Source organism: Rhinolophus sinicus, linkage group LG16, assembly GCF_036562045.2.
Source record: "Rhinolophus sinicus isolate RSC01 linkage group LG16, ASM3656204v1, whole genome shotgun sequence".
In the NCBI taxonomy this organism is placed as follows: domain Eukaryota; kingdom Metazoa; phylum Chordata; class Mammalia; order Chiroptera; family Rhinolophidae; genus Rhinolophus; species Rhinolophus sinicus.
Genome location: NC_133765.1, coordinates 28,072,990 through 28,091,816, shown reverse-complemented (window position 1 = coordinate 28,091,816; position 18,827 = coordinate 28,072,990). Strand labels below are relative to the sequence as shown.

Sequence of the window (18,827 nt, the reverse complement as noted above, 5' to 3'; positions counted from 1 at the left end):
TATATATTGTGATAGTGAGTTTTTAAATTCCATGCTCAAGCTAGATAGATGAATTTAAATAAAAGTATAACCAGATGTTTCATTTGGAAGTTCAACATGAAACTTATAAAAAATATGTTACCTACAGTTATGTATGCCTATTTTAAGTTTAAACTTTGTGTCTTATGAATACACTATATGGTCAATAAAATTTAAAAAAATAGCTCATAATTTTATTATGTTTTATGGTTTACATTATACTTTCACATGTAATTTACCTCTTTAATTTTTATAAAGCCTGGGATTTGAACTAAGGTCCTATGGTTCTTGAATTGTCTGAGGAAATTCATATCACTAAGGCAGAAAAGAATGAAACTTTCTGTTAAGAAGTAATGGAGGAGGGGTTCAACACCCAAACAGCCAAAGCTGCAGAGAATGTTAAGTCTAAGTTACACACTGAGTAAGTCTAAAAATCAGAGAAAGTTATAGAAATGTAGGGACTGTAGCTTTCACAATGGTAGTCTCAGAAATGTGATCAACTCAAAGTGAGCAGTTTTATCCTGCTACAACCAGAAGGTTGCTTGCAGACATATCTCATTCCATCCCTGACCATATAACTGACCTTGGGCAAATTACTGAACCTCATGAAGTCTCTCCGCTTTCTTCATATGTAGAAAGGAAGCACCGCTAGGATGAGATTGCTGATAAGATAACACTTGTGCCTCCCAAGGTGTCTGACACATAAGAAATGTTCAATAATGTTGGTTTCCTTCCTTTTCTGCCAGGCTCTGAGTAATATGTCTCTTTTTCCTTCCACTAAGCATTTCTGGTGATAGGGACATAGATCAGAAGAAGTGGATCTAAGAGAAAGGTCAAGTTTAACAACAAAACTGTACTTGTATCCAGGTTGTAGATTATCAGTATGTATAATTTCTGAATTTGAATTATTAACTATTTCATATACCTGGAATAATATATGTATATAAAAATAAAGAACCATAAAGGAAGACTGAGCTTTTTTCAGGAAGTTTTTGTAGACATTCCATTCTACTGGATTTAATTCCAGCAAAATTTGGCCCTAAAACACATCACTTCACCCAAAGTGTACTATTTGCCTATCAAGAACAGAACACTGAGCTAGAAGACTAATAAGCAACTTACTGAATATAAAAGAGAAGCAAGGTGGCTGATAATGTTACCCTCTTACAAGATCAAAGCCAACTTACAAGATTAATTATATGTAAGAATCAAAATAATGCTTATGATAAAACTGGCCCCCCTCAGCACTTAGAACAAGTGAAATTTATAGCAAGTTCTTAAAAAGAATACAGTGACTCACACTTTGGCATTAGAAATTTGACGTTCCACTCTTTAGAACACATAGGGAAAAACTGTTTTAAGTTTGTACTAAAAGTAATAACTGATAACAGGCAATTCTGCTTTATACAGAAAAACTGACATGAAGAGCTTTGAAATACGTACTTATAAATCCAAATTCTCATTTGGTACCAGGGCTGAAATAGACGTCATTCATTCATTTGTTCATTCATTCAACACACATTTATTGAGTTTGGTCATGTGGGTTGGGCATATAGATTGGCAACACAAGTGAAAAACAGTATCAGCAGTGCTCTTAGTGAGAATAAGAGGTCAACAAAAAGGAAAGAGGAGATATGCAATATTTTGATAAGCATCCTCTGATAACACCATCCAGGAAGAGAACACATTTTCAAGCATTTAGAAACAGAACAGTGGGGCTCCTGAGTGGCGAAACAGTAGCATTTACTGCTGAATCTCTAATATTTTTATGCCTGTCTATCAAACTCACTCAGGTACACAATTTCACAATTAGCTGAATAATTAACTTGCATTTTTTAAAAATCCAAATGAAGATTTCATTTTCTATAAGCTTTTCTACTGAATCTGTAAAATCAAAGTAAAAGAATCTATGTTTGCATAGATAGGACAATAATCATTTTCTCCTACATCCTTTCCTGGAGAGTTTTATGCCCCTCTCCCTAATGCATATTCTAATATACATTCACCTAGGTCGGAAGACCACTGTATTCCAGTGAGAATTCCTTCATAAGAGCCCAAAGTAAATTATCTAATAGATAGGGTCTTGGTCTTTATATCAACTACTATGGGCAAATTACTTAATCTCCTGAAGTCTCTCAATTTTCTTTATACGTGACCCCAGACATTATGAAAATTTGAGAAGAAATGACATCAGATGTAACATCAGCTGAAAACACTCTCGTGGGTCATTAATCTAACTAAAATATTAGTATCTCCATTCACCAACAATAAGACACATCTCAAAGGCCCAAGAAATCAGATGAGCAATTCTGAAAAACATATAAACAACTTTTTTCCAGGTGACAAATCAGCCCAATGTGAACTTTTCTTACAGAAAAAGAAAAAGAAAGGATAAAATTAAAAAGGTTCCATGAAATTCCCTTTTCCTAATTTTTCAAAATAAGGTCAGTAATCTTGCCCTTAAATGATTACAATTTTAAAAATATATAATTCTAAAGTTTCCTCAGGGCTTCCTCTGGTATCACGGTTCGTTCGCAGTCCATGCTTTTCCTTTGTTACAAATGCATGGTGGGGCGATGCATAATAACCTAAAAATATGAGTTTTAAGGTGCCACAACAATAAAAACACCTAGCAGTAAAAGCCTGTGGCCCATGGGCTTCATATACTTGTCAATAACCCCATTCAAAAGTATAACCTAGAAAGAAATGCTAAGGGGAAAAGCCACAGAACTAGGCCTACTCTTTTAGGCTGTGTAGAAGAGATAGGCTGATAAAGCAAAAATGAGAAACCGTTATATATACATTTTTTCAGTTTGCAAGTCTATTTAAAACATATACTTGTCACTTATTTATCTAGTAATTGAAAAACTATTTCTAAATTCCTCTTTTTCTTTTTGTTGTTCACTTTCGGATCACTCTGTGGCTTTGACGAGAAGATTATAGAGAAAGAGTAAAACCAAAATAAATAAATCAATATCGTGTTGCTACCAACTATGAGAAGTGAAGAGAGGTTTCACCATGGATTTGATTATTTGTTATACTGGACCTTCATTTTGCCATGATCTTGCTCTTACTTTTGTGTCATTTAAGTAATTTTACTCCTTTTTCATTTGAGTTGGGATCCATGAAAAACAATAAGATTCATGATATATTTTTAAAAATTAGATACTTCTTTTTGATATCCCAGTGTCCTGACTTAAATATTCCTATTGAAACTAGCCTTTAAAATAATATAATAGGTAGTAGAACTGTAATACTTGGTAATATACATTAAAACATCCATACCAATAGTTAGACTGTCCAAAATGGGATGTGGAATCCTAAGACATCATACCACTTTTCCCTTCTATTATTTTTTTTTCTCCCTAAAACCACTAGATACAAATACTACGGATCTCTGATAACTTCCATCAACCCCACCATGATTCCCAAAGCATTTTGTTTGGAGAGGGTTTTCAAAAAAAAAAAAACCCAACTGATTTTGTGGCTACAGCAACAGCCTATCAGCTACTCTGTATTTAACTTACTAGAGAGTCAGGGGCCTTTTAGCAAATAAAGAGTCCATCAGAGAGACCGATCCCCTCTGGGCACTATAAAGACTTAGGATTCAGAGGGGTTCCTGAGGACTTTGCCCAGAGCCCTGAGGGGGCCCAGTGGGGAAGCGGCTTTCATTATCCACAGAGAAGATGGTGATGGGTGATGTGCACACAGAGGAGCTCTGGGTGAGTCCCCAAATATGAGCGTGAGATCACTCTGGCATGGCAGTAATATTATTATCTTACTGGGAGGAGGTTATGAATATATGATATGGGAATGAGGGTGTGGCAAGTGAGAAAAGAGGAGAACCTGTCCCAGAGGGAAAAACCCACTGGGTATAATGTCTGCTTCACAGGCAAAACCTGCTTATGGTGCTCTGATTCTCAGTTGGTTGTTCATCATTTCTCCTCTCGTTTCAACATGAACAGGTCTGGATAAAGGTTACAAGTCTCACAAGAGTCGGTGGTGAGTAGTAATATTCCATAAATACCATACTTCTTCTTTTGTCAGATATCATGGAATGAAGATAGTTATTATTTAATATTTCATGCTTTATTTAGACTCAAAGCCATGTTTTTTATAGGTGCCTAACAATCACTACCAAATACATAGTGGACATTTTAAGATCTCCATTACACAGCATTGTATTTATTTAAAATGAAAAAATTGTCTATGAACGAGATGACAAGAAACTTCTATACAAAGGAACTTAAAGGCAGGCTTATTATTTATAAGCAGTCTACGTTAAATTGCTTGCTTTTAGACAGTAGCAGGCATAGAAATATGGAGGTGCTTTAACTTCCATTTTCCCTATATTTGGGTTTTTAAAGATTATACTCCATCATCAATTCCAAAGATAATTGAAGGCGTTAAAAGACCTGAGAAATAAAAGTGGAAATCAGGTTTAAAAAATAGGACAAGAAAAAAAGAATCATTTCTGGGTCGGCCTTGGATGATGTCATCACAGGTTCTAAATGGAATAGCCAAGCAGCGTACACTAACTCTTCCTGCACATGTAACCTCTAACATCAATTTGGGCAAAACAACTGATATTTCAATCATTTTCTGGCTGAGAAGTGAGATTGAGACGCAAAAGATTAAAGAGAGTTTAGAGTGCCAAGGATGAAACGATACGAGTGAGTGTGTGTGAGTGAGTGTGTGAGTGAGTGTGTGAGTGTGTGAGCACGCACGCGCACGCGCTGGGGACCAAGGGGAGGAGGCATGAAAACTAACTCTTCCAGCACACACCCCTTTTGCTACTACAAGGGCATCCAGCAATCACATTTGCAATAGTAAAAATGCTGAAGGATCCTACAGTATCTTTTCTTCCACGACCATCCCTATCCTCTCCTACAAAGCCCTCCTTGCTTTACTGGTGCCAGGAAATTCTTCAGGGGTTAAACGGGGAAGTGCAGCCACTACCATTGTTGCAATAAATAAATGAATGAACCAGAACGAACCAGCAATCCATCGCTGGGAAGCAAGTATTCTTATTTTCTACAATTATATACAGTAGCCAGCAACCACATATTTTTTAAAAATTGTTTTATCTTTTGATGTGTGTGTATACATTATAGACACACATGAATCTATACAAAAAGAAGCATAGTGCCCTGCATACACACACAGCAAATACCTTTAAAATATTTTTAGCATTATTATTTTAATGAAAAGACAAACAGCTTTTTAAAAACTGAACATGCTAGCAACTTCATTTTAAAGCCCTTTTTATCTTGCATATACAGCATATATAAATACACACCACACACACACACACACACACACACACACACACACACAAAGGCTTTTTTTTTTTTTACATGCCGTAGACAATGCTAAAATATCTGAGATCAGGTTGCTATGCCAACAGATTTTTTTCTAAAATGAATAAAATTATTAGGAGGGAGAAAACATTCTTGACTCCTTTCCTCCCATCCATGAAGCCGAGAGAGGCTCAGGGAGGTCGAGAGGCTGCCAGATGGGGAGGAGGGGAAGGAAGGGAAGGTGAGTAGAGGGGTGTTTGCTTACCAAAGATGCTGATTTGATCGTGGCAAAGCGCTCTCTGTTCCGGTAGTGGAGGGCCTGGCTCTGAACTGACTGGGTAGGCCGCGGCTCAGGCCTGGGATCGCCGTGGCCCGCCTCATCCCTTATGAATACATGATCCTGCAGAAATGGATAAAAACAAGGAGAAAGTCCAGCTGTGCTCTTTCCTCGCCGGCTGCCTCTCTCTCACCCCTCTTTCTGCACAAGCACTGCTGTTTGAAATGCATAGTTTAGCTCTCTGCTAGTCCCCGCAGCTCCCACGGTACAAAATGAATAAGCAACACATTGCAGCCTTCAGTTAGGAATGTCAGCTGATCGCTAGTGGGATGCCTTCTGAATCCCTGGCAGGCTTTTTCTTTACCTCCAGAATTACATATATGCAAAAGAAAAAAGGAATAGAAAAAACAATGCAATGTACAGACTCCTTAGAACAGTTTGTTTAAAACGCTGCAACCAAATAATTCCTTTAAAAATGTCATGTCCATGTCTAGCAAGGAGGATGCTGGTTGCTTTTAACATAAAAGCGAGCCTCCGCCTCATTCCCTTGAAAGATCTGCTTTCTCAATTTAATTTTATTTGCGATCTGTTCGGTAGGATCATCGTTCTGCCTAGAATCAGTGTAGGCTTGTGCTGAACTGCCTCTCTATCTTGTGCTGGGAAGATTCGGCAGTCACTGAGGGATCCTGCTTTCCAGTCATGATCGTACACAGTTCTAGCACCTTCTCTCTACAGCTTCTGAAAGGATTTTTTTTTTTTTTAGATTTAAAGAGACAGGCATACAATTTTAACCAAATGATACTTTCACAAATTCTTCCTCAACTCAGTCTCGGTATGGTCACCAGTGTGAGTAAAGCTGGAATTTAATGCCCTTGACTGATTTAATCAAGTCTTATGCTTCTTGATAGGCAAAGATGATTAATCTTATTGCAACGCCCAGTGAAAAATAACATTCCCTGGAAGGTAGTAATGGATGTTTCTTAAAAGCAACTGAAATGACTTTTAAAGGGGAAAATGCTTTCAAAGGGTGATGCATCTCTCTATAAAAGATGAAGTGGTCAGTCAGTAAGTAGTTCTAACCCATTAGAAAAGATACTGTAATAATTAATAGCTCAAAAACATGTACAACCATGGGGGATTTTTAAATAGTACATGTTCAGGACAGTGAAGGAGAAATTAATTCTCTTACTGCCCTAGGGTTTTAGGAGAAACCATTTGTGAGAAGTCAGTTTTGTATTTTGTCCATGACTATTCGAAATTTTTAAATAATATCCTTCATCAGCCAACAAAATTAAAGGTTTAGAAAACACAAAATTTTATTATATAGAATAAAATTTTGAAAAGTCAAAACACCTATCTGCCTGGAGGGATATTAAATTTTACATCCAGGTTTTTACGTAAAAGCCAAGAGCAAAAATAAAATTTATCATCGGGCTGATTTTCTTTCTTCTTTCATAAATTTCGAATGCTTCAGAATGTTGGGAAGATATCTTACCATTACATCTATCTTTAGAGATTTTCCCCCCCAATATATTGTATTGTGGTCTATTTTGTTTTCAAATAATGAAGGGACTTTAAATGCCATTGAGGGCACATATATCAAATTTAAGGGATGTTCTACCACCACACTATCCAATAAGATAGCCACTAGTCACATAGATATTTAAATTAAATAAAATGTAAAATTCAATTCTTAAGTCCCATCAGCTATGTTTCAAGGTAGACACTAATTATGGCTACCTTACTGAACAGTGTAGATATAGATAATTTCCATCACTGCAGAAAGTTCTATTTGAAAGTGCCACAGGTTAAAAATGTACCTCAACCCATATTTTTGAAATTTATTTAAAAAAAAAGTACTTGATAGGTCAATTAAAATTTTCTACACTATTTTCTGGGAAATCTAAACTCTTATTTCACACGGCAGAAAAAGATTAGGTGTGGGGCTGAGATTTATGTACTAGGTTTAGGTTCTAGAGAGAAAGGCACTGGGATCTGCTACCATTCACATTGCTGAATATTTGTTAATAAATTACATTTATCTCCAAATTTGATCTTACTTAATATTACAGTCCCTGGAAATCAAGCAGCTTTTAAATGCCAGCAACCAGAACAGAAGACTAGGTAGAGGCCTGTGGTTTTACAGGAGGCCTTGCTAAGTCACAGTTTTGGTGAGGGTTAATTAGCTAACATTAAGTGCGTTGACTGAGAAGGAGACCTGAAATGATGGCAGCGCTAAGCTTCAAATTGTTATAATTTGATTTACAAATATGACCCGAGACCCTAGAATCCACATTGTTCACATAACAGAATAAAACAAAATATGTGCAAATATGCCTAATTTTAATATTCTTTTGTTTTCCGTCAGATAAAAATGAACACTTTTGGGTTAGGATCCTGATTACCAAATTAAAAGTCACATTATATTAGCTAAGTTTTTTAACTCGAGGATACTGCAGTACACTGGAAAAGTTGAAACTTGAAATTATAGTGATTTTAGTTGACACATAGCTAATAACCCAGTAAGGTTTATATGAAAAATAATGCTATATTAGTAGTCTAAAGAATAGGTCCAAAATTTTAATCTTCTTTAAGTATAATATAATGCTAACAGTATAATCTTTGCTTTATACGCTAAAGATATTTTTCCTTTTAGAAAAGAATTCTTGTTTTCCACAGCATCTCCATAACAGAGATCACCAATAAACACTGAGTGTCTTCAAATATTATGCAAGAGACCACCAAATGGGGCAAAATTTTAGGCGAACAGTCGATATACATTTCAAGTACATAGGAAAATGATTTTTAAAACATTCAGCTCCTTTGCATCAAACAAATTCAAAACTCTGAAGACAACTTAAATAATGAAGCCATTTTAAAATGGGATGTGACTTGAGAAGCAAGTACAAAAAAATTAAACTATCTACTTTACTGGATATATTGTCTGTTGGTTATATTGCCCCTTCAAGTAGCAGTACCTTTGAAAATGATTAAACCTGGCTCCCGAAGTTTCTGATCTGAATGCATTTTAAAATTAAGAGTTGAAAAGGTCAAATTGATATTTTATGCAGTTAGGGACCAATGCAGATTATTTACAAATGATGATAAGAGGGCCAACATCTTCTTTGATGTTGAAGAATGATTTTAGAATATTAAGAACAATTATGTGTTCTACTTTACCAAGACAAAGTATACCACTTGGTTATAATTTATCTTTAAAACATTATTACCCAAGAATAAACAAACTAGTTTTTGCAATACCAATATGATCGGGACCAGTTTTAAGTAAATTTATGTTAACCTGGTAAATTTATTTTTAACACTTTCATCATAAAAAATAAAACTTCTGCAGATTAAAAAAAAAAGCTGTCACAACGTTTGTTCAAAATCTTTAGTAAGAATTGAAATTTTAAAAACTATAGTGAAATATGTGAAGTACGAGGCACAAACTTTACTTTTATACATTGGACAATGTATAATTATTTAGAAGTTTTTCCTTAAGTGTCTGAATAGTTATGCTTCTAAAATGAAGACTTACGGTGTAGTCACTTGTTCGGAGTTTCTAGCTTAACTTGAAATTAACCGTGGAAATCATTCATCTAGGTTTTGTCAAGTTTTGGATATATCTTTATCACATTAATCATACTTGCCTGTCTGTGCATGAGATTATAGGCTTTTGGAAGGCAGAGTAAATGTGGTTTGAAAAATCTCAGTCACTCCAGCACCTAGCATAGTGCTTGATACTTAGTAGGCAGTCAGTAAATGTTTGCTAAATAAATAAGCTCAAGAATATAGGTCTGACATGCTGGGGAAATGACATTTTCCCTTATATTATTTATCAGAATTCAAATCTGTATTTCACAAACACCTGCCACTCCGTACTCTAAGGAAGTTGTAAAATAGTGACACACATACACACACACAGGAGCACACCTTGACATTGGGGTAAGGGTGGTGGGGAGAAGGGAATCTAAAAATGGTTTTTATCTGGTGATGAAAAATCTTTTAATAGATTCCAATACTACTCATGCTGTGGAGAAAGGATCAGCAAACCCATCGTCTCTCTTTTGTTTTGTTTATTTCGGAATTACTAAATTATTGCCCACGCAGGTGTAGCTAGCAAAAGCGAGGGCTACAGGAAGGGGAGAAGACGGAAAAGGATACCTTAACCTGGAAGGATAGCTGTTAGGGAGGAAAAGTGACTAGCAGGATCCTGAGGATAAAGATGTTACTACAGAGAGGTGGTTTATAAGGCTGCTCTGGTTAAGAAACATTACCTTCATATGTTCACTTACTTTTACTTTGCCAAATGTGAGTTGAAGAGTCAAAACACCGGCCCTGCTCTTCAGCAAAAATAATCGGAATGGCCACTGAAGCAAGTGAAAATTAAACTAGAACTTCCTGTCCCCTCAAGGACGTCTTTTTTTTTCTCCCACGGAAATGGTGAGAGCTGTTCTTTTTTAAAAGAAGAAAAGAAATTGACAAAGAGGAAGGGCCAAGTAAAGCTTTAGGAGTTAGGACAGAATGATTTTTTAAAAATAATCTCTAAAAGGGGGCCACGATGACTAGAGTTCTTTAGGGATACGTAACAAATTAATGGACTAATACTTTTAATATATTGAAGTCTAAGGATCTATATTAATAGAAGGCAGCAGCAGGCAAAGATAACGAATTTTATCCTTTAACAAAATAAATATACCTTTTAGTTGACAAATTAAGAAAACAGACTGTTGTTAGGAGGACATTAAGATCTGTTTGTACTGCTATCTAGCCAATAATGTTAAAAGAGGAGGGTGGAGGCGCAGAAGCAGGCTTGGTGACAGCCAAAAACTAATCTGGGTTAAAAGTTTGCATTGGAATCATTTGTGAATAAATAATCAACAATAGGGGTGCAGCGTTGTTTCCTATAAAAGTTCACAAAACATTTATTGAGTGCTTCCTACGTGACTGACTCTGTGCTCGGTGGTAGGTGAAGAGAGAGGTCCTCGAGGAACCACCAGTCCAGAGAGATGGTGAGATTCTTGTTATTGGAAAAAGCAGTGTGGCAACACTAGCAAGGGGGAAATAAATAAGTGCTTAAAGTTTATTTTTGTCAGAATATACTTTTAGACTTAGTAAAGCATTCTTGTTTAAAAGGAAGATTAGATTACGATCCCTTCCGGGCCCAGCAAAGACCAGAGTCGAGGCAAAGACTGGAGAGATAAAAGTAACCTGAAATTCTGATGTCAAAGGACATTTGTCAGTGGCCCACTTTATATTTTGGGGGCTTGATTGGTGATTGATCTGTTCTGCTAAAATCAGGGCATCTTTATCCTGGATGCAGAGCAGTTCATTGCAAGTCACGCTCTTACTAGTTACACGTGGCCTTTAAAATTAAGTTTACTTCCTATATAAAATGGTAATGTTTCATATGCATGATTTGACTATTTCAGGGGATGTCTGCTTGATTCTAACAATCTACGGGACAAAAAAATTCCCCTCCCTTATTCTTACATGTTGATATTTATTAAGAATGTTTTTTATTGTTTAGAGGGTTATTATTGGAGGAAAGCTTCACTGAAGTCTTTCCAACCATAAAGATGATACCTAAAATTATTTAACCCTTTTAATCCACTATGTTCAATGAATCAACATGGCATGATGTTTAATATCTGGTAATTAATTCATTCCCCGTGTTTTGTCATGTTGTTGTTGTTGTTCATTCATTCATTCCATGATTATTTCCTGAGTGTGCCACGCCAGGCACATTACAGGCGTTGAGATACAGTGCAGAACAAGGCGGCCATAGTCTTTGCCCTAACGAAATATACATTCTACTCGTAAAATAATAAACAAGTTAATACATAATGTACTTTTAGATAGTGACAAGTATAAAAAAGAAAATAAAATAGGATAATGAGATAATGGGTAGAACATTGTTTAGAATATGACAATTTAGTGATATACAGGCTTTTCTAAGATTCTGGACCTGAATCCATGCAAAACTGGTAAATGTTTTGTATAACTGTATTGATTGGTTTCTTTCAAAAATAATCTTTGTGGTTACAAATGACGACAGACTCAGAAAGGCACCCAGCTCCCCCTTTTAAGGAAGGACATGCTGCTGGCAGTCTTTGGCTGTCAGCTCTTGCAGGGTCTGCCTCAGCTGCAGATGGCAGCCTGGCCCTTGCCCAAGTTCATACCCATCCCAGGTTGCTCGCATTCAGTGACTGATCTGGGTGGGGGTATCAAGGCCTGGCCATTCTGGCCCAACTCTAAAGGGCCAGTTTAGCTCCATAGCTCCCTGGGGTTTGGTTGAGGCTGCCACTGGGCCTACATCTCAGTTCAGCTTTGCCCTCTGACCAATGCTGTTTCCTTCTCTTCTCTTCCATGGTATTCATCTCAAAGGAAACTCCTTAAACAAACAAACAAACAAACAAAACACTGCCATGCTAAACAATGTCAGCTCTGCTTCCTGGAAAATCCAACCTGCAATATAAATGTTACTTGTACCTACATGTAATATATTGTACTTACTGTCCCATCTGCACAGAGAAGAAGGGACTGATCAGGGTAGTGGCTTTTAGGGGATAAAGTCCCCAAAACAAACCCTTTTGCAAGTGAAATTTTAAGTGGAATCCAAATACATAATGTAAGAGAGAAGAGCAGACCCTGTCCTGGGTGAGGTGTGGATGAAGCCTGCTCCTGAATTTATCAAATGGCTTGATTTGCTTCTTTAAAGATTACAGGAATAGAAGCACAGAATTTTAGAGTTGGAAAGCATCTCTGAAATCATACAGAATAACTCCTAATTTTACAGACGGAGTAACTAAGGCTCGGAGAGGTTTGTGACTTGTCCAAAGTAAAATAAAACTAAGAGCGGCAGACAGAACCATGAACTAGTATCCTCATTCCTAGAGTCCATTATAAAAAATTTTCTATTGAGAGTTTGAGATCCTATTTTATTCACGTTCTCAAGTGAATAAGACTTTTAGGAATTCAAGAAAATCAACAAATATGAACTACCTGAATAAAGATGATATATTTTTAAATGCAGGTATATCATATTTAACATTACATTTTCATATATAATATATTCTATTTTTATAGCCTGCTTATATTTTTTTCTTTTTTTATTGTGGTAAAATACATATAAATTTACCATATTAACCATTTTATTTTTTAATTTTTTTTATTTTTTACTTTGTTTTTTTATTCTTTCAGCAAGTACATCTTTTCCACAATGTTTTGAAATTTCATGATAATATTCCTCGGGATAAATATATTTTTAGTCACATAGTATTGGCACTTTAAAGGAATTTTCACATATTAACCATTTTTTAGTGTACAGTTCAGTGCTATTAAATATATTTATAATGTTGTGCAACCATTACCACCATCCAGCTCATAACTCTTTTCATCTTGTAAAACCGAAACTCTACACCCATTAAACAACTCTCCATTTCTACCACCATTCTACTTCCTGTCTATATGATTCTGACTACTCTAAGTACTTTATATAATGTAATCATACAGTACTTATCATTTTGTGACTAGAATATTTCATTTAGCAAAATGTCCTCATGGTTTACCCATGCTGTAGCATATGTCAGAATTCCCTTCCCTTTTAAAGCTAAATAATATTCCATTGTATGTATATACATTTTGCTTATCCATTCATCCATTGATGGACACTTGGGTTGCTTCCACATTTTAGTTACTGTGAATAATGCTATAATGAAGATGGGTGTACAAGTATTTCTTTGAGATCCTGTTTTTAATTCTTTTGGGTGTACGAGTATACCCAGAAATGGAATTGCTGGATCATATGGTAATTCTATTTTTAATTTTTTTAGGAACTGCCGTACTGTTTTTTCACAGCAGCTGTATCATTTTACATTCCTACCAACAATGCACAAGGGTTCTAATTTTCCCACATCCTTGTCAGCACTTATTGTTTTCTGTGTTTTGTTGTTTTGTTTGATAGTACACATCCTACTGGGTGTGAGGTGGTATCTCACTTCATGTTTTGATTTGCATTTCCCCAATGATTAATGATGTTGAGCATCTTTTCATGTGCTTATTGGTTATTTGTATATCTTCTTTGGAGAAACGTCTAATCAAGTCCTTTGCTCATATTTGATTTGGGTTGTTTGTTTTTTGGTTGTTGAGTTTTAGGAGTTATCTATATAATGTAGATATTAATCCCTTATTAGATATGCAAATATTACATATGCAAAATATTAGTGGTACAAATATGATTTACAAATATTTTCTCCCATTCTGTGGGTTGCCTTTTCATTTGATAGTGTCTTTTGATTAGCCTGCTTATATTTTAAAGTTAACTCATTCAAAGTTTTATTTGAAAAAATTTTTCAATTTTCTCCCATCACATATCCTCTATATATCTCGTAATAAAAAAGAAATACATTATGTAACTTAAATTCTTCCTGGCAAACATTTCTTGTGGACCAAATACAACTACCTTCTATTTCAAAATATAAATTAACACCTATTCTTCTTAAGTGATTACACCAGGGAGAAAAAAATATTGAAAGTCACATATTACCACAAGAAAGTTCTATTCCAGCACACAAAAATTAAAATTAAACCTCACAATGAGTGTGAGACCAGGATCTTCTTTCTTGTTGATTATACGAGTAGTATCTTTCTTCTAATTCTGGGTGCCCATTTAAGAGGTACTGGAGTAAAAAGATCCAACAGAATTTCTCGTTTTGCTCTCTATACCCATCGAGCCCCAAAGGGATTAGAAAGGAAAGAGCCAGGTGTCAGATCCATGATAGCAACTTCTAAAAAGAGAACCTAGCAAAACCTTCTTTTCTACCCTTCAAATATATATTCACTAGCCTGTGTTCAAAGAAGACCAGCTGGCAATGCTGAACTCTTAGCAGATTTCTGCATCTGTCTGGTATCACTCCTTTCCTCAAAATGCTTCCATGGCTTTCTGATAACCTGGGTCCTTGCTGTCTCTCTGGTCTCAATTGACTCTCCACATGGCTCACCATGCTCTGACCTCTGACCTTTCCCCTCTTCTTTAAACATACAAAGTTTGTCTCAGGTACTTTGCACTTGTTGCTTTCTGACTCACCCCCATCTCTCACCCCAAGTTAGCTAACTTCCACTTGTCTTTAAAGTTTTAGTTTAAATGTCACTTCATTGGGTAGGCTTTGCACTTCTCCCTGCTAGATTAAATCCTCCTTTTACCTGGAACAAGTTTCATAATTATATGATACAGTTACTAGTATGATTACTTGCCTAATCTCCCCTACAGATAATAAGTTCCAAGAAAGCACCATGTCTGTTTTATATCCTTTGTACCCACAGTTCCTGGCACACAGTAGAGGTCTCCACCAATATTAGTTGAATAAATGAGTAAGTTAACCAGTTCAGAAAAATAAATGTGTATCCCTCCACTACTCACAACCAGGGACCAATATATTTTCTCCTGCCCTTCATCCTTACCTGTTCAATTTTCTTTTCCTCCCAAGAAAAATGCACAACCAATAGAAGTCTAAGTGAAAATAATTCTTAAACATGCTCTCTCACTGGAATTAGAATGTGATCGCTACCATTTATTAAAATAAGTATATACACACCTCAGATATACCTAATAAGGAAAAAAAATTATAAGGGATTTTTTTCTATAATTCCATACTATGGATTTCTTACCGAAGGTCAGTCAAAACACTTGGGAATTCCTCCAAAGAATTATTGATAATTCTGTGAAACACTCACCTTAAAGAAATTGCTTTGAAAGAAGCTTAAAATTTTTTTCCTATAAAGTATTTTAACTTATTAACCATGATAGGCTTGTATAAAATGAGGATCTTCAATTGGAAAAGTAAAGTAAAAATAAATAAAAAAACAGAATCATTCATTCAAAAGTCAGAATATTTAAGCTGAGAGATCTAGTCTTAGAAGAACTATAAACAATAAATCCAAGAAACAACAGAAAAGAGTAGAAAGTGTTTCTAAAACAAATAGTACGTTAGGAATATACATTAAGAAACATAACTCTGAAAGAGCACACTTCTAAGAGGGCACACCCAAGAGGTTTGACTCAGGAAGCTTTTAAGGTCTACAGTCTTTTTTTTTTTTTAAGTCCAGATGCTCACTTAACATTAATCATGTGCATTTTCACAAACTGCTAAATGTACTTTGAACACTTGCCTTTTAATGTTTGCAGAGTCCCAAATCTTAGTTAACTGATCCTCTCTTATTGGGTATTTAAATTACTTCCATTAAAAAAAAATATTTTATTTCATTTTATTTATTTGTTTTTCCAGGATCCATCAGCTCCAAGTCAAGTAGTTGTTTCCATCTAGTTGTGGAGGGAACAGCTCACTCTGGCCCATGCAGGGATCGAACTGGCAACCCTGGTGTTATGAGCATTGTGCTCTAACCAACTGAGCTAACTGGCCGCCCCAAGGTCTACAGTCTTAATGTTATTGGTTTAGAGAGGGACTTATTGGTTTCTTTGACTTGGAAATTTATGGATTTAAAATATTTTATTTACTGACGGTCGTAGACATCAGAATAACAAGAGAGGAAGATGAAGAAATAGGCACAGATATAGCTTGCACAGTCCTTCATTACCTTTTTGCCGTAAGAGAACTATTTAGTGCTGGGTTTAGTCCCACGTTTCTGTTGTAAAAGGTAACGCCTCTATCTGGATGCTAAGTGACCCAAGCTGGCTTCACTACGATGGAGAAACTAGGGCTCTGCAGGGGACCGTGAAACCTACCTTCTTGTGTACAACAGAGGAAGTGGGATTTACTGTGCTTTCGTCATCATGCATCATGACAAGTTCGGAGCTGCTCTCGTCCATGACCTCCTGCATGCTATTCACACTGCTGCTCTGGCTGCCTGTGCTCACAGACACGCTGGGGATGGAATGGTTGCTGCCCAGGCTGTCCATTTCCCTACTCAGGTTGGTTCCATGTTCACTGTCCTATAAAAATGGGGCACTCAGGTTAAAAAAAAAAAATGACTGGAGATAAAGCGCCAATCCATTGACTAAGCTATTAAACACACTCAATTTTACAGGGCCAAGTTGCTTTTCTGCCAAATCTGCAAAGATAAACTTTTTATGTAGTGGCTCCGCTACTCCCCCATCATTTTCAGACAACTCAAATTTACTTCTGTGTCTTCCCCAGGGGCCATTCTGGACATGAGTCATAAGGCTCCAAATGCTTCTATCCCAGGGCTTTCCCCTGTCATATGCAACTATCATATTGTGCTGCTATTCAGTAAGCAGAATGAGGCCAGCTTTGTAAGACACCTTCAGGAACACTGAGGAGCTAGAGGAAGACTGCAGGCAACTAGGTAGGTGACCTCTAGGATATTTGCAAATACGGCAGTGGTCACTTGAAACTAAAACAGAGTGAAAGAGTTTTCAGAGATTTGACAAGCAATATGCAATCGTTATTGAGTAACTTCATATCTAAGCAGGGATATTAATTTTACTGTCCTGGATAGGTAATTAAATTCTGCCTCCCTCAAGCAATTCTATCATGCTTACCTCTGTAATCTTATTAAGTGTATCTGTTAAATAATACTGGTATTCATCACTACTAGTCTAAAGACTACTATTTGAGAAGTGGTAAAATAATCAGAATATATAATTTATCCATCACGGTGGGATATCTTCTGATGTAAGATTAAACAATACAATAATACAATTAAAGCAACTTAGTTGCAAATAAACCCTATTTTCAAAGAAGCATATGTACATACATAACTTTAAAGAACTGTTACTTAGCAATATAAGGAATCACTGGCATAGGTAATTGCGGTAATTTAAAATGGTGGATAATACTATTTATTCATTCATTCATTCATTCATTCATTCATTCATTCATTCATTTATTTATTTTAAGGAGAGCGCAGCTCACAGTGGCCCATGCGGGGATCGAACTGGCAACCCTGGTGTTATTAGCACCAGGCTCTAACCAACTGAGCTAACTGGCCACCCCAATACATTATATTTTTAATAGATTTATTTTCCCAATTAACGGGGATCATTTATATATATGCAACCGAGATTTTACAGTTCAATTCAGCTTTCTGAATTTCACTTTTATAATTATTGATAAAATAATTTTCTTTTATATTAAAAAGCTAAAATAAAATTCATCATTCCTTTCCTCCTTTTTATCTCGTTTAGATAAGCTAAGCCATGCTCTAATACTCTTGCTCTGTCCCATGCACTTCCTAAGATCCTACTTCTTTAACCTCTGTCTTCAGTACTTGTGTCCTGGCCCCTTTCCCTCTGCATATCAATATGAAGAGGCCTGCCCCATTTTTATACACCTCTCTACATACTGCCCTTTGCCACCTTTCCTTCTTAGCCAGATTTATGAATCTTAAAATAACCAACTTTTGCTGTCTCTATTTTGTCACTTCCCATTTATTTTACAACCCACAGTAATCTTACTATTCATCCTAACTATTGCTGTAAAACTGCATTTACTAAGGTCATTGAGAATGCCCTACTTGTAAAACCCAGTTAACATTTTCTTCTGGCCCTTGTCTAACTTGACCTCTCTGTGGCATCTGATGGAACTGGCTGCTCCTTCCTTGGGGGCAGTGCCTTTATTTCCCTTTTCTTACATGGCACGGGCCCTCTTTTCATTCTACATTCAACTCTTTGTTTCACGATCATTTAAGTGCTCTTAACTCCCAACTAACTACCCTTTACTCAGACCTCTTTCCTATGTTCTGGAATTTTTTTCCCAACCAGCTGCTAGCCATCACTGTTCAGGTATCCCGATTGCCATTACGCTTACATCAACCAATCCTTCCTAAGGCATTTGAATGAAAAACCAGGAAGTCATCTCTCCTTGGAAAACTCCATCTGTAATACTATGTCTGTAGCATAAGATGCCAGGACCTCAAACTCCATAGGCACCAAACTGAAATCATCCTAAACTTACTCTTTCTCTCCTTGGTTCTTTCTCTGTTCTTAGCACTGACAGACTCTAGTTACTCAGGCTCAAATGTTTAGTCACCTTAAAGTCTTCCTCCTCTGTCATTGTCACTTTCAATGAGAAGCATTGTAATATCAAGTCTGCCTCTACAGTGTTTCTCAAAAGTGTTCTGTTTTCCTGTGTTCCCATTGAAACTGCCCTTCTTATCTCTTTCATGGACTATCATCCAGAACTTCGCCCATTTGAATCCACCTTACATTCTGTTGCTAGGCTAAACATTCTAAAGTACAGCACTTTCCTGAG

The 18,827-nt window shown here is 36.2% G+C and overlaps 1 protein-coding gene across 3 annotated transcripts in view; it reads right to left on the bottom strand.

The window, feature by feature from the left end:
- TAOK3 (TAO kinase 3) overlaps positions 1–18,827 on the bottom strand; it is a 157,213-nt gene that overhangs the window by 25,131 nt on the left and 113,255 nt on the right. For 2 of the 3 annotated variants that reach the window (XM_019753979.2, XM_074320998.1), the window contains exons 13-14: positions 16,340–16,546; positions 5,584–5,718 (exon numbers count right to left, since the gene is read on the bottom strand). In XM_019753979.2, coding sequence (XP_019609538.1) covers positions 5,584–5,718; positions 16,340–16,546 — 342 coding nt within the window. The remainder of the gene's footprint in view (positions 1–5,583; positions 5,719–16,339; positions 16,547–18,827) is intronic. The other variant, XM_074320999.1, reaches the window with a different exon arrangement.